Source organism: Anarrhichthys ocellatus, unplaced genomic scaffold, assembly GCF_004355925.1.
Source record: "Anarrhichthys ocellatus isolate YVR2014 unplaced genomic scaffold, GSC_Weel_1.0 scaffold64, whole genome shotgun sequence".
Lineage (NCBI taxonomy): Eukaryota > Metazoa > Chordata > Actinopteri > Perciformes > Anarhichadidae > Anarrhichthys > Anarrhichthys ocellatus.
The window spans coordinates 2,619,451-2,645,697 of NW_022280094.1; the positions used below are offsets into that span (position 1 = coordinate 2,619,451).

At 42.4% G+C, this 26,247-nt stretch overlaps 1 protein-coding gene across 12 annotated transcripts in view; it reads left to right on the forward strand.

The window, feature by feature from the left end:
• myo18ab (myosin XVIIIA b) overlaps positions 1-26,247 on the forward strand; it is a 143,218-nt gene that overhangs the window by 13,525 nt on the left and 103,446 nt on the right. For 4 of the 12 annotated variants that reach the window (XM_031872469.1, XM_031872460.1, XM_031872462.1 and 1 more), the window contains exons 1-6: positions 10,505-17,858; positions 20,515-20,623; positions 21,002-21,034; positions 21,604-22,797; positions 24,510-24,572; positions 25,640-25,786. The exons of 5 other annotated variants lie outside the window; for them this stretch is intronic. In XM_031872469.1, the coding sequence (XP_031728329.1) occupies positions 20,585-20,623; positions 21,002-21,034; positions 21,604-22,797; positions 24,510-24,572; positions 25,640-25,786 (1,476 nt within the window). In that variant the 5' untranslated portion in view covers positions 10,505-17,858; positions 20,515-20,584. Of the gene's footprint in view, positions 1-10,504; positions 17,859-20,514; positions 20,624-21,001; positions 21,035-21,603; positions 22,798-24,509; positions 24,573-25,639; positions 25,787-26,247 lie in introns of those variants that run through there. 3 more of the 12 variants (XM_031872463.1, XM_031872464.1, XM_031872470.1) reach the window with 3 other exon arrangements.

The window sequence follows — 26,247 nt, forward strand, 5'->3', positions numbered from 1 at the left end:
TGTGTGTGTGTGTGTGTGTGTGTGTGTGTGTGTGTGTGTGTGTGTGTGTTTTGTATTTATTTAAGTATACTGTAAACTGCTGTCAACAGTTAATATATTGTTCATAGTTTGAAGTTAAAAAGTTTGAAGCTGTAGTTTGAAGCCAAGTGTTTTTGTATTTATTTATATTTATAGTATACTTTAATTAAACACTTAATATATTGTTCAATTTGAAGAAAAAGAAAAAAATTGGTTCAGGCACCGTTTAGGCACCGGTATCGTTTTAAAAGTATCGTTTTAGCACCGGTATCGGAAAAAAACCAAACGACACCCATCCCTACTCGCAGCACTACTTTTACTTTAACTTTTTAACGATTTTGCTTCACAGTACTTCTACCTGTTTAACAGTGGTGAGCCAGCAAACACAGGGAGAAAGATAGGGGCTGATGACATGTGACAGAGGTTGATTGGCCTGGGAAAGTTGGGGCCATATATTATGCATCCTAAACCACTCAATCGTAAGGACTTATGGACATTTATGGAGAATTCAGATGACACACTAGGATTTACCAGGATGTAATCGGAGTGAAGTGATGGACTAATGCATAATATGCTAAAGTAAAGTAAACTTGTTGGATATGGAAAGGTCAGGGTTGTGTCTAGAAGGTAACGCACAAGTTGCAAAACTCTTGCAAGATAGTTAAGGTTAGGCATTGGCCTTGTATGGTTTAGGTTAATGGTTAAGGTTAGGCATTGGCCTTGTATGGTTAAGGTTAGGCATTGGCCTTGTATGGTTAAGGCTAGGCATTGGCCTTGTATGGTTAAGGCTAGGCATTGGCCTTGTATGGTTAAGGCTAGGCATTGGCCTTGTATGGTTAAGGTTAATGATTAAGGTTAGGCGATCCTTCACATCAACTGTAGTCATTTCCCAATGACACACATGCATCATGTTTTAATAAAACCATCACTATCTCAATTAGAGCTGAAACTTTGCTTCACAGAAGCAGCCTTTCTGCAGTGATGGCGGTATTGGCACAAACATGATGAATTCTGTTTGATCACTTAGACTATCTACACCTTGGTCCAGCTTGAGCCATCGCTTTCTTTGGCCGAGTGAGTGATGATCGCCTAAACTGGTGTCAGAGCTGCTCTAGGCATCTGGCTCCAGTCAGATTTTACAGCTAGCACCTGTCTTCAGTCCACCTGTCTTCAAGTGTTGAAACCAGTAGGTTAGAGAGCAAGCTTCATTTGATAGGAGTAGCAGAGGCTTCTGTGTTTTACTCAGTATCTCTATCCAAATAACGGCTCAGGGCTCAATCAAAACGAAGTGCAGCAATTTATTAGCTTGTGTTTTGCAGCTGCTGGTCCTCTGTCAACAGTCAAGACAATAAAACTAGAAGTCAGTGGTCATACCTGATTTTCCAGGCACGCAATCATGCTTTTAGGTCAGTAGAACAAGTTAGGCAGTCATCATGTCTAGTTTACTTTTCATCAAAATATCATTGTAATTGCATAGTAATGCTGCTGAAAGCACAGCTTGACTTGTAACGGCTGTGTATAATGCAGATGTGAAACTCTGGAGTTAACAGCTGCCATTCTATTTTATATTTGATAATGACACAATTAGAATAGAATGAATATGCTTTTAGGGGCGTGTCCAAGTTACAAATAGTTAATAAAAAGCGGTGCATTGACGGTAGAGTTACTTATGATGTAAACATATATTGAAAGGATGAAATGTGTACATGGGTTGTGGCATATTCCCATACTTCCCATGATAAAACGTGCAGTGAGACTTACTGCTCAGGAAGCTGGCTTAGCGTTGTACTGCATCCATAACAAGTATGTTAATTGAGATAATATTCAGTGTGGAAATAGTTAAACAAACTTAGCTTGTAAGCCTTGTAGACTTTAGTCCCAAATATCTGAAACTGGCAGCAGGAATCCAGATTGGAGAAGCCTGAAAGGAGAAGGGAGCGTGAGAGAGAGAGAGTGGAGGTTAAAGTAGCAAGAAGCCATCTTCACTTGTCTTAACAGGCTGACTGGAAGCAACGGGAAGCAGGCCTCTCCCTTTAGGACTCACTCTGGCATCTGTGGAATCTGCGTTGGAACAAATAGGCCACTTCCTGACCCTTTCCCCTGGGCTTTTCTTCTGGAGGAAGAGGAATGAGATTCTGAGGCTGAGGGTAGAAGCAGGAACTTAATGTCTGTGAATGTATTTAATAAAAAACATTTTTTTCTAAAACTTCTACTCATGTCTACGTTAAAAAAGTAATGTGACTATGTAAAGCAGTGCATTATTCATGAGTTGTTTTTCACCCATGTGGTTAAAGTCTTGGGCCCAATATAAAGCATGTCATCTTTTAAGGCCAAGTTCAGTCAGGCCTTAGTACAGCATTAATGTACAAATGTTACTAGATCATAGGAAATGTTTGGGCAGCTCTTCAGCAAACCAGGACTTGTTTGGTGACATCACAGATTCCACAAGAGTTGGATTGCCTTGATTACAGTTTGTTCTGTACTTGCCCAAGTCATTTCTCGGGTGCAGCTCTAGTTGACCTTCTTGCAGTATCTGTAAGCCTCTCAGTCAAACACACTGTAGCCCTTTACTCGTGTCTCTAGGATTAACACTATCCTATGTTGATCCTTTTTTTTTTTTTTCTACATGCAGTCTGAGACAGGAAAGGAAGAAGGAAACCGCAGTGAGATCTGTGTAATAAGCCCTTCGTGATCACCATGTTCAAGACTCATTCCAGAATAAATGGATGTCTTGTCTGAGTGTCTTTGGTCACCATCTACAATTTGAATGTCGACGTCTTAGTCCAACGCTGTAGACTCTTTTTAACTAATCACAAATCAACCCCAAGTCCAGTCCCTGTTCAGTTTCAGCCAAGACCGAATACAAAGGGCATCAGTCTAGTTCACGACAACAACAAGTCATATTTAATGTCTTGAACCATTCAGTCTGCTCTTAATGAAGTGTGTGAAAGCCAAATTGTTTCAGAGAGATTCTAAGGATAGAAAGCATAGTGCAGAATATTCCTTCAGTGATGTCTAGCTTACAAACCTAAGGCTTGTGTGAATGGCACCAAACAGGAATTTAGACTGTGTAACCAGCAGACTGGTAAGAATGAGTCATACCACACATGAATGCATGGTGTTTGTGTGTGAAAGAGCTAATACCCCTAATCATACACAGCCTGATTCTTGTTAAGAAACCTCCCAATATTCTCTGACTTGAGTATCTGAAAATGGAAATGACAGGTTTGTATCTGCTAGAGAAATTGCTAAAGTCCATCAGTCAGATGGGGTTTCCAGCAGAACCCGCATCGATGCAGCTGTTTGCATGGTAAATGAGCAGGATTGGTTTTGATGCTCGTGTGTTGTGAGTTTCATGTCAGCCTCAGTGTGTGAGAGTTCATGGAGCAGTCAGGTCAGACCAGGCAGGAGACAGGAATGCCATTGGACGAGTTGAGAACAATGTGAGGAGTGACACTTGCATCACTGGTGACACTGTGGAAACACAGTGCCAAGGGAAGATGTAGCTAATGGTAGACAGAACAGTGGCTGAACCTCAGAGTGGATAGCTGAAAATATCATGCAACGGATCTCTATTCTCATGCGCACACACACACCAAGCCTGAAATAGCAAACTGAAAGAATTTACCTGCTGTGATTAGTCACAGAATGTAAATCACAAAAATGGATGTGCTTGTGGTGCAGTTTCATGTGTGTGATTGAGTTGATAAATGTCCTGCTATGCTAATGAATAACAACATCCATGAGGCAGTAAAACTAATGACGTGTTTAACATATAAAGAATCTAACGTCATTGGCCATAAGTATGAGGGTCAGAGAAATGGTGAAATCCTACAACTCTATACTGTTTCTGTGAGGCGGTGCTTACAGTAGGCACAGCATCGTGGGTTAGCATGCTAACTACTCTATCATCAAACACAAAGTAGAGCTGAGGCTGATGGGAATGTCGTTAGCTTTACAGAATAGAAACTGGTGATGGCACTACAGAAGAAAAGTTAAGAGATCAGCAAAGTTATCACAATTCATCCTGAGGTGAACATGAAGGCCTGAACCACATTTCATCTAAAAGCTAAATATCTCACGCTTAAGGATAAAGTCAGTGGGATTCATCCTCTGGAAACCATGAGTGTCTCTGCAGATGTCATGGGTATCCATCCAGTAGTTAAAATATATATATATATATATATAGATATATATATATCTCTATATATATCTATATCTATAGATAGATAGATATCTATCTATCTATCTATAATGATATTTCAGTCGGTTCCAAAGTGGTGAACTCCATGACTTGACATTAACAGGAAAACTCAGCACAAAGTTGAATAAACAAAATGATATTAAATACACATCTTTTCGCCTTCTTAAAAGCACTTTAATAAATGCATATCTATCTATGCACAGTGAACATAAGATCCATTTGATAAAGCAGGAAACACTGACAATGAGACGATTAACACCTTTCAGAGGAAACTGTCCTCATGAGTCCTCAGTTATTTCCTCTCAGGGTGGTTTCCCACCCTACATTTTCAACTTTCATTCATGCCAACTGTATCAAGTGTGAATATACGTACGTACATACAAGTTCAAGTTGTCTGTCATATACATAAAAAGTACAGTTGAACATACTGCATGTGAGCGAATGGGAATTGATTGTGTTTCACACTTTCTTCTTCTCTGCTGTCAAATTTGACAAAATAGGCAGTAGAAATATTTTGTATTTTAGCGAATAAATAAATAATGAAATTGATGAGAGAATGTATACGAGGATCCTTAATGTCTGGGTGAAACAAATCTGATTTGTTTCTATACACGTTCTTAAAAACGTGAAAAGACTGAACTCTGTCCTTACTGAATTGTGGAGTTAGACTGTTAAACAGTTTTTCACCATTTTTGTGTTCAGGATTTTTTGGACAGGCCTGAAGTTGTGGCTCCCTCTCTCCATCCTTAGTATAACCGCTCCCCTAACACTGAATGCAAACTAGAGCACATAGCATCAGTGGGTCACAACACATACCGGTACTTACCACAGCCTACAGTTTGCTAGCAGGACAAATCTTGGTGGACTGTCAAGTTTGTACCGGTTGTCCAGTCCTGTCTGTCTCCTCTCCGTCTGCTTGTCATTCAGGGTGCGCATGAGAGCTGTGTGTTCCAGTTGAACCGTAGCCTATATCGTCCTACTGTTGCAGCTGTTAAACAGCGGATAAAATGTATTGGGCGTCACAAACCCCGCCAAACAACTCATTTCACCAGCAGAATCTGATCAATTCGATCTGATAACATTTGGAAATGCTAGAGGAGCTGCATGATTGATTTGTTTTATCCCCATTTAAATTAGCATAGGGCAAATCTGGAAGTCTCTAGTTGACATTAACATTCTCTAAAAGTAGCGTGCAGCAGTGAGAGGGCCAACATGGCGTATATACTGTACCTGTACATATGTAATCAACCCTCACCCCTGATTGGGCGAGGTTTCAGAGCCTTCAGCGGACACGCCCCCAACATTCCAGAGCAGAGAATACTGCCAACCGTCCTTGAAACCTAATTTTATAAACATTTTTACATTTACATTTTTCAAAATATTCAAATATGTCGAGATGTATTTAACACAAACAGAAAACTGTTTAATGTGGATCAGCGATGTTTGGCCAATACCAGATCGGCTCAATAAGGTCTGTTTTACTGGTGCGTCCCTAGACACAGTAGATGAAGCCAATGATACAGATTCACTGTCTGAAAAAGACTTTACTTGCTTGACAACACTTTTGACCATCACTAGCTGCTTGGATGATGGAGATTGAATAGCCCGACTCCACTGGCCAGAAAGCTTCTACTATCAGTGGGTGGTATCAGTTGTTTTGCATCTTCATCAGTGGTGTAGATTAGTCTTCTCTGTGATTGGTGATACTGATTAGTCAGACATCGCTCTGTGTTGCCCGTCAAAGGATTATGTGTGCCTGATGCTCCTGATTTACTAAACAAGAAGGTTAACATGACACTGTATGGCTCTTAATCCTCTTTCCTACTTATTCGCCTCTCACTTGGTCTCTCATAGCCTCGTGGAGCCAAGTAGCCAGATCAGGGTCTCCTACCAGATTTGACACCGTGGCTGAGCCGGCTGTCCTGCTCGGAGCTAATCCTCAGGGATTAACCACGCTGCCACGGTAAGAGGGGGTGTTGTTAAATGAAGAGGACGAGGCACTGGGCTAAACAGATGAGCAGTAGATGACTAGTCAAACAAGTGAATGTGTGTGTGCGCTCTTCTGGCTGTTTAAGGGCCACACACACATACACAGCTGTAGATGTAAAATTATGTTTTATTAAAATGCTTCAAGACAAACACTGTCATTAAAGATGCAAATAACGTTGAATCAAATCATATTAAATCCAAATTGAATCAAGGAGGTCAATAAACAAGAAGCCTCAGTGGAATAAGTCACATCCTGCATGGAAGCATTTGGTCCTCCTGGGCCTCTGAAAACAATGTTGGAGTTAATTAATGTAATGTTATTTATTTGCTTAAGTAGCAGACACTATGTTTTTATCTTAGTCTGAGCTTTACTCATGTCCATTGAGCCTAAACATGTTGTGTATTTGCTGAACATTGAACAATTACAATGTTCAGCAAATACACAACATGTCTGGATTCGGATAGCCGTTCTCTGACTATAAAGGGATGAAATGTGTGTTTCCTTAGACATACATTGTGGTGAGGGCTGAGGCCTGGTCAGGGGTCAGAGGACATAGGTACTCAGTGTTTCTAGTGTTTTTACTGTCGGCTTGTTTAAATGTGGCAGTGCATTTGTCCATGTCGCTCCGGCCCTCCTGCCTGCTTCAGAGTGAGTTTCTCCTCTCCACTTTAGTTGAATTATTCACAGAGATGCTGCAGCCCCGATGAATAATACAGCAGACTGCTGCTGGAGAGAAACGAAGGGAGGTCTGGAGAGGTGAGAATTACAATGAGGGGTTTGGTTTCACAATCAGAAGGAGCCATCATGAGGCGTCTCCCTACTACCTCAGTACCTACTGGTTGGGACAAAACTAAACGAACTGTGGAACAAAGCTCTGCTCATGTCAACACAGTGTCAGTGTGACTGTATGAATACAGGGACAGGAAATGGCAATTCAGTCACAGCATCAAATGCATATTAATCTGCAGCTGAAAATAGTCCCCATAAAATTAGCTAGAAACTCAAATGTTTGCCTGTATTAGGAAATGACTGAACCATTTATAAAAAGTGAAAATAAATGAGTGATTTGTTAAAGATTATTGCCTTTAGTAGGTACCAACAGGCTTTGGGTGTCGAGCCTCTGACTGTACAGGGATCAGAAAGTACTGAGAGAGGGACCAGCATGTTGTTGGTCTCTGAGAGAAGTCTCAGATCAGATTGATTCCTTTCAGAAGGAGATGACCAATGAGTGGTTGTGCAGCAGCACTGTGTCAGATGGGCTTGTTTGGCCTCTCTCAGTGCTGACCGTGCTCACTGAAAAGCGCACAGTCAGCAGTCTGCTTTCTCTCCACACTGAGCGCAGTGACACAGCAGCTCTGTCAGAGCACCTGGCTGTTTCCATGGTAACAATCGCTGCTCACCTGTCACTGTGATTTGAGGTCAAACTGAGGGTGTGGTAGGCTGGTGTTAACTCTTTAAGGTTAGACCAGTGGTCCCACATCATGTAAACATAGCTGTCTTCCAGTCAGTCCACCTCTGAGATGATTGACATACCAGTTGTGTGAAAAAGTGTCTGCCCCCTTCCTGATTTCTTATTTTTTTGCATGTTTGTCACACTTAAATGTTTCAGATCATCAAACAAATTTAAATATTAAACAAAGATAACACAAGTAAACACAAAATGCAGTTTTTAAATGAAGGTTTTTATTATTAAGGGGGAAAAAAAAATCCAAACCTACATGGCCCTGTGTGAAAAAGTGATTGCCCCCTAAACCTAATAACTGGTTGGGCCACCCTTAGCAGCAACAACTGCAATCAAGCGTTTGCGATAACTGGCAATGAGTCTTTTACAGCGCTGTAGAGGAATTTTGGCCCACTCATCTTTGCAGAATTGTTGTAATTCAGCCGCAGTGGAGGGTTTTCGAGCATGAACCGCCTTTTTAAGGTCATGCCACAGCATCTCAATCGGATTCAGGTTGGGACTTTGACTAGGCCACTCCAAAGTCTTCATTTTGTTTTTCTTAAGCCATTCAGAGGTGGACTTGCTGGTGTGTTTTGGATCATTGTCCTGCTGCAGAACCCAAGTGCGCTTCAGCTTGAGGTCACGAACAGATGGCCGGATATTCTCCTTCAGGATTTGTTGGTAGACAGCAGAATTCATGGTTCCATTTACCACAGCAAGTCTTCCAGGTCCTGAAGTAGCAAAACAGCCCCAGACCATCACACTACCACCTCCATATTTTACTGTTGGTATGATGTTCCTTTTCTGAAATGCCGTGTTACTTTTACACCAGATGTAATGGGACATACACCTTCCAAAAAGTTCAACTTTTGTCTCGTCAGTCCACAGAGTATTTTCCCAAAAGTCTTGGGGATCATCAAGATGTTTTCTGGCAAAACTGAGACGAGCCTTTATGTTCTTTTTGCTCAACAGTGGTTTTCGTCGTGGAACTCTGCCATGCAGGCCATTTTTGCCCAGTCATGAACACTGACCTTAATTGAGGCAAGTGAGGCCTGCAGTTCTTTGGATGTTGTTCTGGGGTCTTTTGTGACCTCTTGGATGAGTCGTCACTGCGCTCTTGGGGTAATTTTGGTCGGCCGGCCACTCCTGGGAAGGTTCACCACTGTTCCATGTTTTCGCCATTTATGGATAATGGCTCTCACTGTGGTTCGCTGGAGTCCCAAAGCTTTAGAAATGGCTTTGTAACCTTTTCCAGACTGATAGATCTCAATTACTTTGTTTCTCATTTGTTCCTGAATTTCTTTGGATCGCAGCATGATGTCTAGCTTTTGAGGATCTTTTGGTCTACCTCACTTTGTCAGGCAGGTCCTATTTAAGTGATTTCTTGATTGAGAACAGGTGTGGCAGTAATCAGGCCTGGGTGTGGCTAGAGAAATTGAACTCAGCTTTCCAAAGATGTGATAAACCACAGTTAATTTATGTTTTAACAGGGGGGGGGGGGGGGCAATCACTTTTTCACACAGGGCCATGTAGGTTTGGATTTTTTTTTTCCCTTAATAATAAAAACCTTCATTTAAAAACTGCATTTCGTGTTTACTTGTGTTATCTTTGTCTAATATTTAAATTTGTTTGATGATCTGAAACATTTAAGTGTGACAAACATGCAAAAAAGTAAGAAATCAGGAAGGGGGCAAACACTTTTTCACAACTGTACCATCGTTTGATTTACTGAGGGGCTGGACCCTCCCCTTCAGTGTTCCTCATGGGACCTCATTTCAGGAACAAATACCTTTGGTTGTCAATGGAGAGAAATATCTTTTTTTACCATTGGAATTGTGGCATGACATATGATGTCCATTTCAAAGATCATTTTGCAAATTGACGGTCGCAGTTTGTCGTAGCAGCATTTGGTTTTGGTGTGCAACCTCTCAGTGAACTACATCTACTTTTTGCATGTCTTTTCATTCAGTACAAACACTGTTTTCTGCACAGTTGAAATAAGATGAGGCTACATGCACTAATAATATTAGTAGTAAATATTAGTAGTAGTATTAAACTATTTGTACCAGTGAGGTATGTCGACCCAAAACCCAGGGGTTCGATGTCAGTCGGGCAGGTGACAAAGCAGCATTCTGGGTAAGTTATTATTAACTTCCAGAAACTGTAGGAGCCAAAAAGACAAGTTATATTTCATAATGAGATATTCTGTCAGACTGTGGTTGGTATTACTGCCCCATGTGGCCAAACGTGGCATTAAATTGTTCATAAATTGGCACCGGTTGATGCCGTCAGTCTTTTTGGTACCAGCTGTGCACAGGGCATGCGACTGACATAGTTAATGTTTTAGAACAAATAGTTAAAGACTTTTAAGCTTGTGTCAATTACAGACCTTATTTCAGGCTTCTAACCAAAAACACATTAAAAAAACACTTTGACTTCCAGGCGACGGAACAGGAAGTTAAAGAAAGCCGACTCTTTTCTGGATCCTAGGACTCATTCCTGCAGCTCTCTATAGTCCAACATCCACCTTCTCTTTCCCTCTCTGTCTGTCTCTCTGTCTCTCTCTCTCTCTGTCTCTTCCCCTCTCTGTCTCTCTCTGTCATTCTGTCTGTCTCTCTTTCTCTCTCTGTCTGTCTCTGTCTCTCTCTTTGTCTCTCTCTCTGTCTGTCTCTCTTTCTCTCTCTGTCTGTCTCCTCTCTGTCTCTCTCTCTGTCTCTTCCCCTCTCTATCTCTCTCTGTCTGTCTCTTTCTCTCTGTCTCTCTGTCATTCTGTCTCTCTCTTTCTCTGTCTCCTCTCTGTCTCTCTCTGTCTGTCTCTTTCTCTCTCTCTGTCATTCTGTCTCTGTCTGTCTCTCTTTCTCCACTCTTCACATGAAATAAACATTTGAAGTGTTCAGACAACATTTACTTATTTTGTCAAATAAAAGGAGATCATGTTTATACACCTCAAAGTATCACATGTGTAGCTGGCATGCAAGTCAAAGAAATAGACCAGAAAAAGAGACTTTCCCATAAGGCAACGCAGTGAATCATGTGATATTTTAGACCAATTGCAGACCGATAGTAGGATACAGCTTGGCCAATGAGCTGCTTTGTTTTCTCCACTAATGGCTTCTTTTGTTCACGTCAACCTGCTAAAATTCAGCGAAGCCTCAAACATACAGAAAGTCAATGTGCCAGTCCTACGCAATCACTCCATACACACACAGTCAAAGGTCACACTTCAGCACATGTCAGCTTATCTGCTTCACAGCTTCCGTTTGAGCAAACAGGGCAGTGATTGGCTCTGTGTTTTATCTGCTCCTCCTCTGCTGACCTACGCCCTGGGGCTCATTGTTCACTCACTACATCCTGTCACTGCTCTGTGTCGCTGTGTTCATAACTCAAGGCTTTCATATGGCATAGTTATTAACTAACATCATTACCTGTCAAAATGCAAAATACCACTGTAGTCCAAAAATGTCATCACATGTGAAAAGCGTTGCTGGAGTGTGAAGGAACGTCCTGTGAGTATATAGAGACGATCTGTCCACTGACCACCATGGTGTCCTTGAGCAAGGCCCTTAACCCCTACCGCTCCATGGAGCTGCTCAGAGGCCAGCAGATCAGACTGGTGTCACTGGGCAGCTTCTGTGTGTGAATGAGTGTGACTGAGTGAATGTGAGCAGGGTGCTCCTGCAAAAGAGAAGCTTCCTCTCAGTGAAACTAACCTGAATAGAAACAGAGAAAGGTTCTCCTGATCCTGACACGCCACTGTCCCTGATCATCTTTAATGTCACTAATACTGCACATGCTGCTGGAGACGCTGTCTGTATTTGGACTTTGAAGCACCTGACCCCTTGCCCTTTGACCTGGCACTTGAGGTCAGAGCAGCTGGATTATTAAGAGTTGTGTAAAAAGCATCTTCCTTGTTTTGTCCTTCCCACCCATTCCTCAGAGATCTGCAGCCAGACACAATGGACACGCTTGCAGTACACGTGATGTGAAGCTGATAGCTGTTTAGTCTGTTTATCATGTTGTGAGATGGGGGGTCTCTTCTTCTCTGGTATCTCAAACTATGTGTGTGTGTGTGTGTGTGTGTGTGTGTGTGTGTGTGTGTGTGTGTGTCATTTTTATGTTAGCATCACATGTACCACAGCCACACACATCATGCACTCTGTGTGACCTACATCTGCCACCCTGCACCACAACGGCTGAGCTCGCTCAGGCATGACACACACACACACACACACACACACACACACTAGCCTCTTTTACACAGAGATTCTGCTATACTGCTGTAAAGAGGATCTGCCGTTATGCCGCCTTTGCTTCTTTACAGTGAACAAACAACGTGGGCATAATGCTGGCTTTCTCTTTTACACAGACATAGACTTGGTCTCTGACGGCCTCTGCTTAACAGCATTAGGTGTTCATTCTTTTTACACAGAATCAGGGCTTTAGTTATCACAGCCTGAGATGCTCTTGAACACTCAAATGATTGTCAGAGATTTGCAAATAAATGAGGATGGATTCATTTTAAGCTTCAAAAGTTAAGTCCAGTCCAGTAGGTCTGGGTCTTTAACATTTCCAATACTTGTGCCGCTATGATACAAGAGTGTCAGTGGCAGTACCAAACACTAGAACTATGTCTGACACACATCAGCATGGTGCACACCAGTGTGAGTTACACATCCATCAACATGAAACCCTTTGCCCAGCTCTTGTCTGGAACACTACACTTTTTCAGCTATAATGTTTGTAGAGATGATTGTTGATGATGATTGCTTTTATGTAATAAATATACGTCGTTTGACTAATTGATGGACTATATCTAAAGAAACTGGAAACAACTTTAGATACCACGCAGAGAGAATTGAGTTTGTTGCTCTCCAACACAGTCTGTAGCGGTTACATCTGTGAGTATCCAGTACAGAGTTAGGTCTGGCTCATGTTTAGTCTAGTTTAGAACAAAGGCTGGAGGGAGACTGAAACTGCTTGTCTCGCTCCGTCTGAATCTATTTCATTTACTTAGAGAACCTTGTTTGTTTAGCACGTGTAGAAAAATAAATTACAAAACCAACAGGTGTGGTTAAGGAACTGTTAGAGTTCTCTTTTGATCAACCACCTGTAGGCTGTCATGTCAGCAGTCCTCATGGTGGATGGCCGGGTTTGAGTCTAGCTCACCACATGTGTGTCTGAACATCGACTATTTGTCTTTCCTTGTGGAACCAGCTGCTGGGGACTATGATGGTGTGTCGTACTAACCAGTGGCAATCAGTCAGTTCAAGGGCTCACCCTCAATCCTGTCAACACGGGAATCCCCCTGGTAGGAGAAATGATTTGTGAGTGTGTGTGTGTGTGTGTGTGTGTGGGCGGGGGGGGGCGCTGTCACCATCTGCGGAGCTCCTGACAGCAGAGAACATTCGAGTACATTTTCCTGGGTGCATTACTGGAATGTCACATGCCATTGAGGAAATGTACATGGGAAGTGATCCTTTGTTAAGTCCCACCCCTTGAGCGCAGCCTGACCAATCATAGCGCAGCTTCAGCGAGCTCTGCTCCATAGGTCAGGTGGGTCAGTGGTTTTGGAGCTCGTATATGTTGAGTAATAGTGGTACTCAAAGAGGTTGAAGGAGATATACGTTCCTAAAACGTTACAGTTCTACAAAAAAACCTGTCGAGCTAACATTAGCAGAGTACATTAGCACATCATTAACTAGCATAAACATGGATATATCCAGGATGTCAGGGATGGACAAATGTTTATGATTGTGGGCCATAAATACAACAATACAAGCATTAGGGGCAAAACAATACTGTCGTTTTCAACCAGTTACACTGCAAGAAAATCTGTGTGCCATGGAAAATTGTCAATTAAAATAACAAATCAACACTATACTCAACAGTTGGATGCTGGACATTACAGTTAGTTTACTGTACCTACTTAAATATTATGATTTGATGTGTAATTATGTAAATAAATCAACTTAAGGCAGGCAGAAATGACCATTCTGACCGTTCTGTTCATGGCCTCGAGCCCATTTAGAAGATTACATTGCAAATGTAGGTGTAAGATATACATCTGTCTGATATGAAGATGTAAGGAACATAACAGGCAGGAATGGTAAAATTCTGGTGGAGTGTTTAAACTAGGATGTGCAATGTACATACAGTGAAATTTATTAGAAATTGTAGTTTATTCAAAAAATTCACCTCAGGCCATTTTAAAACGGGCAGCGGGCCACACCCCCCTTCTGTCTGCTTCTTTCCGAATTCGCTTTTCCCAAAAATGAGATCGATTCGATTAGTTCTGACTTCCAGATGGAGCTAATAGGATACTAAATATTTCAGAACAGTTTCAGACCATACGTGTGCTCCTCTCAGCTGATCTGGCTTTACATGACACACTTCCTTTCATAGTACTTGTAGTCACTTTTGAAAACAGTGTTACATCACTGCATTTCTCTCCTCGCCCTTCTTACCCCACCCTCCTCTTTAAGCTACACTCTATTTCCAAAGACAGCCCAGCCTGTACACCACCACTTCCTCCTGCTCCTCCTCCTCCTCACTGTCAGCTGGACTAAAGCTGTCACTACTTGCACTTTATCTTCATCACTGTGCTGTTCCTCCTTAGAATATCATGGCAGCCTCTAGAAAATAATGGAGGCTTTGTGTGGCTGCAGGAATCCAAAAAGCATGTGGAGCTTTTCCTGCTCCTTTGGCTCCATCTAGTGGTCCAAAAGCAGAGGTGGTGGGGAACGAATACAAGAGACCTGCTGCCTGATCCGTGTGCTTGTGTGGTGGATGGTCTACGTGTGAAAGCTTTGCTTTAGTACAGACAGAATGAGAAAATCTCACCGTGTTGCTTATGTGAGAAAAACTAAAGTCCCGAGTTGTATTCTTAGACTTCACTTATTCAACCCCAACTTGTATGAATATTATCTATATGTATTACATTCATATAGATTCCCAACTAATCTGAGTACATTCGTTTCCCTCTTCATGTTTTGGGAAGAGGTGGACGTGTAAAGGACAAAAGAATTGTGCTTCAAGCCAACGTAGACTTTTTCATTGTTTAACCAAAACACTGACCCAGTCCTCACCTTAACATAACCCAACAACGTTAATGCTTTAAACGCTAGGAGAAGACGCTTCAATATATCGACAGTGACATTTTGACTGGTGCATTCAGTGTGACGGGTAAGCCTTTTGCAAAGGGTTTAACAAACACAAGGTCCAGGTGCTTGTGTTTCCATCTTGTGGAAGCATGTGAAGTAAATCTTGCATTTGAACATTTAGCATGCTAAATGCTAACTGCAGAACATATCATGTACACACATGTGACACCTACATGTATACACAGTGATAACTAGTTAGACTGTAATTTAGATGTGACAGGGTTTACTTATTAGAACATCTTTGCTGTTGGAATGAGACAGGTGGTACGTCTGTTTGAGAAACAATTAAAGCTCCTTTCAACTTTTTGGAAAGACCCCACACTGTCAAAGTCTTAAAACTACCAGTTCTCAGTCCATGAATACTTTATTCCATTTGTTGTTACATCCTCCAAGTATCCATCTTGTGGTGGCTTTGTAATAACAACTGGAAAACATTGTGATGCTACATCTCCCAGTCTCTCTGTCGTATGTGTGAGAGGATTTGAGGAAGACAGGTTGGAGGTCGTCTCCAATCCAGGAATTCAGTGCTGAAGGGTTCATGGATCTGTGGTGGGAATCAGCACAAGGGTTTAGAAAACTAAATAACATAAAAAAACAACTTCATTGTAAAGTCAACATGACTTGCTGGATTCATTTCTGAGGGATCTGTGAAGAACAAGACAGCAGCTGCACTACTGCTATGTGTATATCAGATTCGAGAGTGGACACGTTAACTGATAACACTAAGATTCAGTACCACAGAAAACACACTACAAAGAATTTAGTTTGCTTACTGTAATACAGCGTTTATTCTTTAATGTCACATTGTCGTTATTAAACTGATGTATAAATGCATAGTATCTTAGTTACCTAAAAGATAAGGTGACTAAAAATGGCCTCCATATTTACAGTGTGCGCGACTAAAAGCCGATGTCTGGTGGTCAGCGTGGCAACAACCACATAAAGAGTTAGTTTTGAACCTGGTCATACATCTCTGTTCACTAACATGACCATGAACTTGACTGGGAGGTTTTCATTCAACTCTAGTAGTGTTGAGAGTCAGCATCTCATTCAGTGCCGGCAATGAGGGAAGCACATGTTCCACTCTGCTTCTGCTTTTCTTTGCTCTAATGGTTTCACACAGGAAGATGATGCAACTTCCAACACACTCAACCGTAGACATGTAGAACGTTGGAGTCCTGTGTATCTACTGAAACAGAGGGGACAGCAGAGAGAGCTGCTGAGACCGTTTGAGTTAGCTGTGATGTACAGACAGCTGAGCTGCTGGACCACCTAATGATGCTTGGACAAAGTGTAAAGGTATGTTCCCAGTAGATACGACGGAGCATCATAACTAGCTTCTGCAGATCTTCAGGAACAAGTGAACAAGTGCCACCAGACTCATTTGTCTGTTAGCGTTAGCTATCCAGCTAGCTGGCAGACTGTTGAGCTGCTGTGATGCATCTGACTGACAGAGATCCATAGTTAACATTTGGAAAGCTGTAACAGTGGAGCCACCTGATGGGGTTGCATTTAGTTTCCCCTTGCTGTGGCTACCATGATGCAACTTGTTCTTAGACTGCAGTGTCTTGTGTAGAAAGCTCTGCTGTTGGTCCAGTCCTGCTGAGCCTCATAACGGGTTCTTTGAGAGGAATTCAGCTGCAGCAGCATCAAAAAAGTCCGTCCCGATACTTTCTTTGAGGAACTTCATCATTCTGCTCAATCCATCTTAACAAGACAGCCGTTTGAAAAGTGTAACCTCCTCAAGTGTCGGCTCAAAGTTAATTCTAGACCACATTTTAAATTGGAGTTTAAAGTTTTGGTGCAACAAAATGAAATGTAATTTAAGCTTAGAGGTCAAGTGTGCCGTTAAAAGAGAGGTTTGAATTCAAGCTAGTTTTAAAGTTTAGTGCAAGAGAATTTCAAGTTAAAGCAGTATTTAATGAAATTAATCGTCAATATTTGAAGACTGACTGTCTTATGTTGTCCCTGTGTCTGCTGCTGAAACAATTAGTCTACTCGTTCATTATTTATTAAATGTTTGCTATTATAGATTATATGTATTGATAAAACAATGTTGCCATTGTTTTCATGATGAGCTTTAATGAGCTATTGTTAGAAACAAGTACTAAAACCTGTATTTATTCACGTTTCTCACCAAAAATACATTTTTACAAGATTACATTTGAACACATCATGATAATGTGATAATTTACTTTCATCCAATACTCATTTTTACCGGATGGAGCTTGAACTAATGTAACTAAATGGAAGCGTACATTATAATAACAGCTGTTGCTGTCAACATTCCTAACGTCAGCTCTCCTCCTTCACAATGTATCATCAGTATCTGTTCTGTGTCGCCAGTATTCATCATATTACCGTATTATCTCAATAAAATGGACCAATGAAACTAATGAATACGTGACACAAAACGGCAAGTGATTATTGTGAAAAATGTACTTGGCTGGTGGATTATTTCATCTGCCAGTCCACTTAGACGTTGAGTCAACAAGTTCATTTTGAACAGTGACTCCATATCTAAACAAACTCCAGTGTAGCACTATTGTGTCAGATGGGCCCCTGAAATAGCCTGAATGCACTATGTCATGAGTCCTATATTTTGTATTGGTGACCTACAACAGTTACACTGACGGACCCTGAGCTACGTTTCCTTCCACACACACACACACACACACACACACACACACACAGAAACGCACATGGGCACACACAGGAGCAGCTGAGACGACAGCAACTGCAGCAGTATGTGTGGCTGCTGATTGGACCGTGGAGGTGCTGGGGGGGTTCATGGAGAGGCTCCTATTTTTACCCCAGATCAACACCCTCGTATCACAACAGCTGTCCCCACGTCTCTGGTCTGTCCGCCGTCAGGAATAGCCGGCCTATCGGAGCCTCCCCCTCTCCTCGGCTCTGCTGTTTCACTTTCCACTGTGCCTCCAGCCACTTGCTCGGATCTCCTCGACTCTGGCCATTTGTTTCTATTTTAACGGTGACTGTGGGAACTATTTGGATACAGGAGTTGTGGAATTACTTCACTACCAGGTAGAACATTGTGTGATAACCTTTTAACCAGAAGCGGGGTCTTTTGCAGAAAATCTATGGCAAGCGTGGGCCCTCGAGGGCAAGAGGTAGGGACATGCTCAGTGTGAGCTCATGTGCCTGTGTGACTGTTGGGAAATGTAGTCTAGACTGAGATTAAGTGAACTTTTGTTGTTTTCAGTTCATATTACGGTAATATAGCTGACTGTGCCATTAGTTGTGGTACTCTGATAAGGTCTTTATTTTTTTAGTTAAATGTAAAGTTTTGAGGTGTTTGGTCTATGTTTTGAACATCAGTTTGCTCATTTTATGTTATCTGCCATATGTGAACAATCTCAAATATCTTGGTCATTGTAAGGAGGATTTCAGCCATATTGCCTTGTTGTCATGATTCACTGAATTCTGGCCTGTTGTGACTGGACTACCTGGGATGCTCATGTGATGTATGACTTCAACTCCACCTCTATGTTTTGGAGTAAAGAAGTTTGACTTTCACTGACCAAATCCCACCTTTTATTTCCAGAAAGACAATTTAACATATTTCTTCATTGTGAGATCAATAGACCCTTTGCGTAAATGAATGACTGCAGCTTTTCCATGGGTCTAGTTTCTGTCAGACCTCTCTACAGATATAACCGGTCCACTGTCAACAGCAGCACAGCAACAAGCAGCTGCTGTGGGATATGTGTGAGCTTGCCTTTGGCTTTGTAGACATATGGACTCTGTTGACTCCATTCCAAAGACACCCTGTGCACATTTGCTATGTGAAGAACAGACGTGGGTCACAAGAGGTCCACTGGTAATACCAGACCAGAGCAAAAAGCATCCATTGCCTTTTGTCTTTGAAGAAGAGTGAATTGATGTCCAAGTTAACCCTCATACAGAATCCAAACTAAAGGTTTCCCTGGCTGTTCTAGGAACAGTGAATAGAACACGCAGGCTGTTAATCAGGCAGTACGAGTCAAATGATTGACAGTGATTGTTTATATGTGTGTGTGGTGGTCAAATGCTGTTTGAATGTTATGAGTGTATAGTTTGGCTTGTGATTTGTTATTTCTGACTAAATATAAATTTTTCTGTAATGAATACATTAGTACAGCTTAAATACAGTATCAATACAGTATCCTCAAGCAAGTTTCTTCCATTTGTTTTCATGGAAACAGAAAATATTACATTATGAAATCAGCTTCCATTCAATATTTTCCGGGGAGACAGTAAGGTGGTGTGGTTTGATAGTTGGTGTCAACTTATCTGTCCATCTAAGATGTTTGTGTGATGATGTGTGACTGCAGCGCCGCTGTGGGGGCTTTTTTGGCCCCTGGTGGCCTCTCTCCGAGGGGGGAGTCTGGCCCACATCCCTACAGTACCACTGTCTGGTCCAGAAATAAACCTGTTAGTCAGCGTTCTAATTCAGAGACCTCTGATAAGAGCCACGCCAGACCTGGACACTGACATGCTGAAAGCCTCTAGTCCAAGTCACGTAGTTCAAGGCAGCTTTGTTCTGTTTTGTGTAAAACTGGTTAAGATGAGTAAGACAAGGCAGAAACCCTGGACTGGATGTGCCTGGTATGCTTCAGGCAGCATACCACAACTCTTCTGAGACGGTATGACACTGCCTGTTTGAGATGGTGGTAAATGTATTTTTCCTACTGATGGAAAGGTCTGATCACACCACAATCACATTATATCAAATCCATACAGTACCCACTCATTAGGGATGGGTGTACCGGTTTGATCACCGTCACCGCTCACGTTCGATCACTGTCCTTACCGAGAGACATGCACACATTTTGGTCCTCGCACACACAGGAGAGACGGTAGCGGATGCACTACATCACTCCCAGACAGGTCATACTGTCTGTGGTTACGAACAGCTTTTCATGTCGGCGCCCACAGATACACAGACAGCACTGCTGCAGCTCTGCTACATCCAGCCCTCAACAAATCATCTTCATGTTCTGTCTTTGCTGAGAAGTGCACGTCACATGGAACAAATAGGGACGCAGGCCTAATCTCTAGATGAACTGTGTCTCCAACAGCGTCTACGCTGCTTATTTTCAAACACGTTCCTCATGAGAGTTAAGAGGTAAAAGGTTCCGTCAGCTTTCAAAGAAGTCAATTCTATTAAGTGTAATGTAATTCCCATTTTGGCTGTGGTGAAAAGAGTTGAAAAAACTAAAGTAAATATGTGGAAAAAAAGCATTTTTTTTCTAAATAGTCTTTAATTCATTCACAACTCAAAACAACAGCATGGCTGTTAACTAACTCTGAATGAATCACATTACATTTATTTCTGTCTTTAAACATATCATTTACTTTATTTCCCTTCTAAAGTAAAAAAAGGTCAAGATGTGTTCTGAATGCAGTATCCTTTATCATGAAAATGTCTCAAAGCATTCTAAAATAATGTTTTGACATTTGTCCGGAGCCCTAGTCACAAGGATACATCCCCCTTCATTGAGTTATGCAGGCTGTAGTGGGATGATGATATCCTTTGACTTTTGAGTGTTTTCATTTCTCTAAACCTGCTCTAATCTCCTGTTCATCCTCTGCTTCTCCCAGACCCTATTCTCTGTTTTCAATCCAATTGTGTCTCTAGCCTGAAGATCCTCATTTCTGTTCATGTGTCTCTGTGTTCTCACCATTCTTCCTCTCCTAGCTCCCCTCCACCTCCTCTTCCTTCTGCTCTCATCTCATCCATCACAGCCCATGACAGCAGACCAGCCAACATGGCATTCTCATCTCGCTTTTCCTTCTGGGAGCAAAAGGGAAGTCTCATTTGGACATTTCATAAAGCACTCTTACACTGCATGGTGTTCCAGTGTTTTACGCTGTGTATTAATATGTGTGTCTTTAGATACGTGTGGCCTTTGCTTGTATCGCACTAAGAATGTGATGGCTTTCTCTCACATGTATAAGCACATGTTATAGTAGCTGCGACTTTGTACCACCGATCATTTGCTGGACACATAACCATTTCACTTCCAATGCAGTGAGTGCTTTAAGTTTTAGCTCTTGAGTGTTTGTATCTAGAGAAAGAACAGATCATGTGCATGCTTTGAGGTTTGCACGGCGTGCGACGGACAACCGCTTCATGGAGTGTTCAGGTTTTGATCTAGTTGTCTTTTTGATATCAACAAATTTAGGTCAAAGAAGATAACATCCCAGGAAGCAGAAGTGTAAGTAAATGCTGTCCCTTCTGCCTGGGTACATGTGTTTCTCCTCAGAGTAGTCATGTTAGAGCTGTCTTATGTCTGCCAGCTCTTTATCGACGTGTTCTTTGTAGAGAACAAAGTCCAACTTAATGCTGTATTGTGTGTACATTTTTTGGTAGAACTTGACTCATTTCAAGTTAGTATCACACACATTGTAATTAAGATTAGATTTGGCAAGACATTGGGCCACGTGCAAGGACATTTTCATATTCTGAACCTCTTTCAACTGAATTTTTTTTCTGAGGTGGTTTGTACAAGTGTTCCATGTGAGGTACACAACCCTATCATATACATTCCAACCAGATGAATCCCACCTGGACATGAGCAGGTGCATGTTCATGAGATTTGATCATTGACTTCAGTCCACTTCTGCTCAGATAGACAGTTTTTGTAGCTTTGTTGTGTGATTGTTCAGCGTACCCATAAAGGTACCAAATCTTTTGAGTGATTATTAAAGGCATAACGACATGGTGCTTGCATATTCGTTCATCATTCATGTCCTTACACCTCCTCTCTTTCCTCTCTATGAGTAGTCAGACAGTGAAGGGCTGCCCAGCCGGTCCAGGTCAGTGTCAGCTCTAGACCCTGGCAAGGGGTTATTCCAAGCAACAAGTCCCCCATCAGTTTCCCCCATGAAGTCGGTAGCCCGGGTCAGAAGTCCCTCCCCACCAAAAGTCAGGACACTTGTTAAAGTGCCTGAACGCTTCAAAAGCCCTGAACCAGCGTCAAAGGCGGCTGAGCAATTTAGGAGCCCTGAACCACCACAAGCTCCTCTGAGCCCAGAGCCAGCTATGAACAGTGAGCGACAGCAAAATAGCATAATGGGCAAAAGTGTGGTCAATAGTACAGCCAGGGGTGATGTCAAACGTTCAGGCACCAGCACCAGCCAGACGGATACTACAGAGGACAAGGGTCTGACACGGAAGAAAGTAGTAAAGGTGGTTCGCCGTGTAGTCAGGAAGGTCCTGCCCACAGAAGAAGAAGAGACTACCATGCCAACACAACCCTCACACAAAGCTCCTGCTGCCGAAGCAGTGCTAGCCCCAGCTTCAGTATCTAAGGCCCCCACGATGTCAGGGTTCTCTTTCAAACATGACGTCATCAAAACGGAAGACAAAGACGACATTTCGCGAGGATTGACACACCTCATGGTCAGAGGCAGGACCAGGGAGCCTCGCCCCAGAGTATGGAAAGATGAACGACCAGAAAAAATAGAGTTGGAGAAGAATAATGAGAAGACAGTAGGAAAAGTTGCTGAGTCGGAGGAGAAGAAAGAGGATAAAACCACCCTTAAGCCGCACAAGATCAATCACAAACCTATGAGCGCTAGTCAAGGTATACAGGAGGCCAAACCTGCCGTGGTTGCTGTAAACCCCACCAGCACATCTTCTGAGCACTCCTCTCCAAAGTCATCCAAATCGACTCATTCCAGATCCACATCTCTCCCACCAGTTGTTGGCTTTATCCCAGTTCCCAAGCCCTCACCCTTGTCTCCACCTCCTGGCTTCATACCTGCACCCAAACCAACTGCTGTCAAAAAACCCACCCCTACAAATCCTCCTTCTGCTGCCCCAGTGGCCCAAAAGAATCCCTCCCTCACTCCTCCATCACGTTTCATCCCAGCTCCTCAAACCTCTCCACTTGCAACTCCCCGTCCCAATCCCAGTGTAGTGGCTCCCCCTCGAGGAGTAATTCCCATTCAACAAACTGCCGTCAGTCAACAAGAGGTACACTGTCCACACTTCGCATGTCTGCTCAGCATTTGGGACACTGGTGTGGAAAGTGCATGAACATTTGAAATGCATGTTTGAAATAGAAGAGCACTTTGGAGTTTGCTTACTTGATAGCCATTGTAAGCATGCTCGATATTGATAGATATAATGTTATATGTTATATAGATATAACACAAGATATTGCTTACCTTTCTTCAGAATTACAAGGGCAAATAAGCAGGCTAGAGAATAGCTGCTCAGTTGGTTTGCTGTCCTGTTCAATTGTCCAACGCGTTGGTCTAGAACAAGAAAGGGTTTCAACATCCATGGGTATTGAAAGTTCATACTCAATCCTCAATGGGAAAGAGACAGCTAGGCCAATGCTGTGCATTAGCCTAACAAGATCAAGGTCAGTAATGAATGGAATAAAGCAAAGATGCAGGCTCAGGTCAGGTTGTGCCTGACATTCTGTAGTTGGGCCTTTAGACCTTTGGTCTTTAGTCATTATATTTGTCTTTTTTTTCACCGGGCACTAAACAAGTTATTTATTTTGCAAGTCTTCTATTTTTCAGTGTCTTGCTCCAGGGCAACAGTGGCAGTTGTATTTGTTTACTTCCTGATCATAAGTCACCATTCTGGTGACAGATCAGTCACACTCATTTTATTTCCTCCTCAACTGTTCATTTCCTAAAAAACTTGGATTTGCTGTCAAAATAGCAGATTCTTTATTGTTAGAGATTCTAGAGCTGCTTCATTTTGCATATTTTAAGCGCTTGCTCTTTTAGAGTTTCTTGAGCACTACAACTCTTTCTCTGGAGTCTACCATCAGAAACAGACAGACAGTTGCTACTTTCTTTCACCCATGAGATCTCACATAGCAGAATGTAGCTCATACGCCGTGTTTACAGAGGCAGAGTCCCACCCGAGACTGTTCCAAATGAGGGACTTCAGTAGCCCAGCGTGTCTAGTCACTAACAGGAAACCCATGTAGAGCCAATTACTGCAGTGCTGCATTGTAGGAGAGCAACTCAAAACCTATGAACAGGCACAGAGAGCACAACTTTACAGATGGAAGACATAGTTACAAAAAGAACGTTATTCCTGGCTCTTGCTGAATTTGTGCAACAAAGACCTCACTGGGTCTCAGTGGGCTCCAACACTAACCAGTACAGTCTCTCTTGGAAGGAATTCTGTTCCTAGATTCTCAAAGCATTGACTGTGTCATATTTTGGAATGGAGGGATGTAGTAGATTGGAAATCCATTTTTTTTTAAAAATTTGCTGGATAGATATTAACTTCTTTATGACAAATCTTAATGAATCGGGGTTTTACTGCACAGGCTGAACGCCAAATTAATTGATCTGCTGTGCTGGGTTGTTCATTCATTCTTTTTTTAACCAAACAATTGTACTGTTCTGTGCGTGAAGCATTGATTTACTAGTGTGCATGCTGACTGGAGCACCTTTGAACATTTACCTTGGGAGTGCTACTAGCATGGTCTTTTCAAATCAGATTCCAAAGTAACCCAAGATGCTTTGTAATGTTGATGGCAGAAGTGTGAGTGTGCAGAGTGTCCTCGAGGGAGCATGAGTCAAGACCCTCTTTGATTTGTGAGAGGAGTACATCACATATGCATTTGCTTTGTGACGTTGCGCTCACGTACCTGTGGGCTTTGTTCAGCTTTATTAGTGCGCTTAGTGTCGATGTGTTGCTGCTTTGACCTTTAGGAGGAACCGCTCAGTCCCACCGAGGAGGCTCAGAGGCGCCTGATGAGGATCTTCAGTGCCCCTGTAAATCACCCTGCTGGGCATCTGCATATTATTGATGTCTTGGTTTGGCGCTGTCTCTTTGTCTCTTGCACAACTAAAAACAGCAAACCTTTGTGCCGTTAAACACACATTTATTTTAACAGTACTACAGACTGAGTCAAATTATCACCGCTGATGTTCCCTTAAAAAGAAGTCTGCATTACCAGCTTAACCCGGTTGGTTCTACTGCATGTGTCTGTTTCTCCATCTCAGAGTTGGCTTACAGAACGCTCTCCTAGGCTGTTAGCATTAGTCACCATGCCTCACATGCTTAGTGTATTGGGGTATACTTACAGACACACAGCAGAGGAGACTCCTGCTCTCCTGACTGGGACAGAACAGTTGTGACTCATGACGGAGTGAAATATTTCCCCCTTTGCTGTTGTCCTGCCTCAAACGTCCAATCTCAGTTTCCCAGTTGAACATTTGGACTCTTTGCTTGCCTTTGTGGACTGCCTGAGTCCTGTAATATTGGGTAGATGCCCATATCAAGTCCAGTCCAGTCTTTTGTCTAAATGTTGATTATGAAACGTATATCTGACACATTGAAATAACAGCTGTAAACTACAAAATCGAACAGTTGTTTGTACGATGTGTATAAAGTGGAGGTTCCTCCCTCTCAAATGATCTTAGGCTGAGTGTAGACATCGACTTGCAGAGAGCGCACAGATCCACGTCTGTAACTAAGTTACTAACAAGTTACTAACCGAATGGATGTCAGTAAGCGACCACAGAAGGGACCTGCCTCCTACTAATGTGCCGCTCTGACAGTTAGCAATAACTGTATAGGTTTGAACTGATCATTTAGTCATTGTATAGGAATCATCTCCACCCCATGGTTACTCAGTGCAAAGCCATTTCACTTCTCCATTACGTACAAGTGTCCATGCTCTTCTTCTTTGCTTTCATGCACTGCCTTTTCTTTCCCCAAAGTTCCATGTTGACCTTGTCTTCTTCTTTGTCCCCTCGTTCTCTGTCCTCTCTCCATACCCCAAACACACTGCTTTTGCTGGTTGTCGTTGTCTCGCTGTGGTTGCTTTGTGGCTCAGCTGGAGCTGCCAGTCACTATTTCGTCTTCTGCCCACGCCCCCACCCCTGCTGCCCCGCTGTCCCAGGGCCTCCTCCAGGTACCGCAGCCCTCCAGCCTTCCTCTGGGCCTCCTGGCTGGAGTTTGTGCTCGTGTGACTTGTCAGAGTGTAAGGCCCGGAATCCTTCTAACTTTTTCTGATTTCCCATGTCTGCAGTATTTCCAACATCTGTATTACACTGTGACCAATACAAAAAGATGAAAGGCTAGGCTACAGGATTTAATCCAGTCCTGTGGATCAAACCCAGAACCACTATCTGACTGATCTGATTTGGTCAAGCCTGGTGGTCAGTCGGAGAACATTTTAGTCTAAATCCTTTTGGAGACATTATGTCAAGTTACAAAGGATACAAATAAGGGGAAATGTGACATTTTTCTTTATTTGGCATGAAGGGAACCACATTTTAAAGAATGGTCTGATAGAAACCTCTAGCAATGGTCTGAGAATAATGATCCGGTACAGAGATAGATGTAGGGTTTATGTAGTTGTGTTTAGGCAGGAGGAAAGATCTCAGGAGTAAGTAACTCCTGAGATCTTTCATTTGAATGCTGTAAAAAAGAAATCCAGCT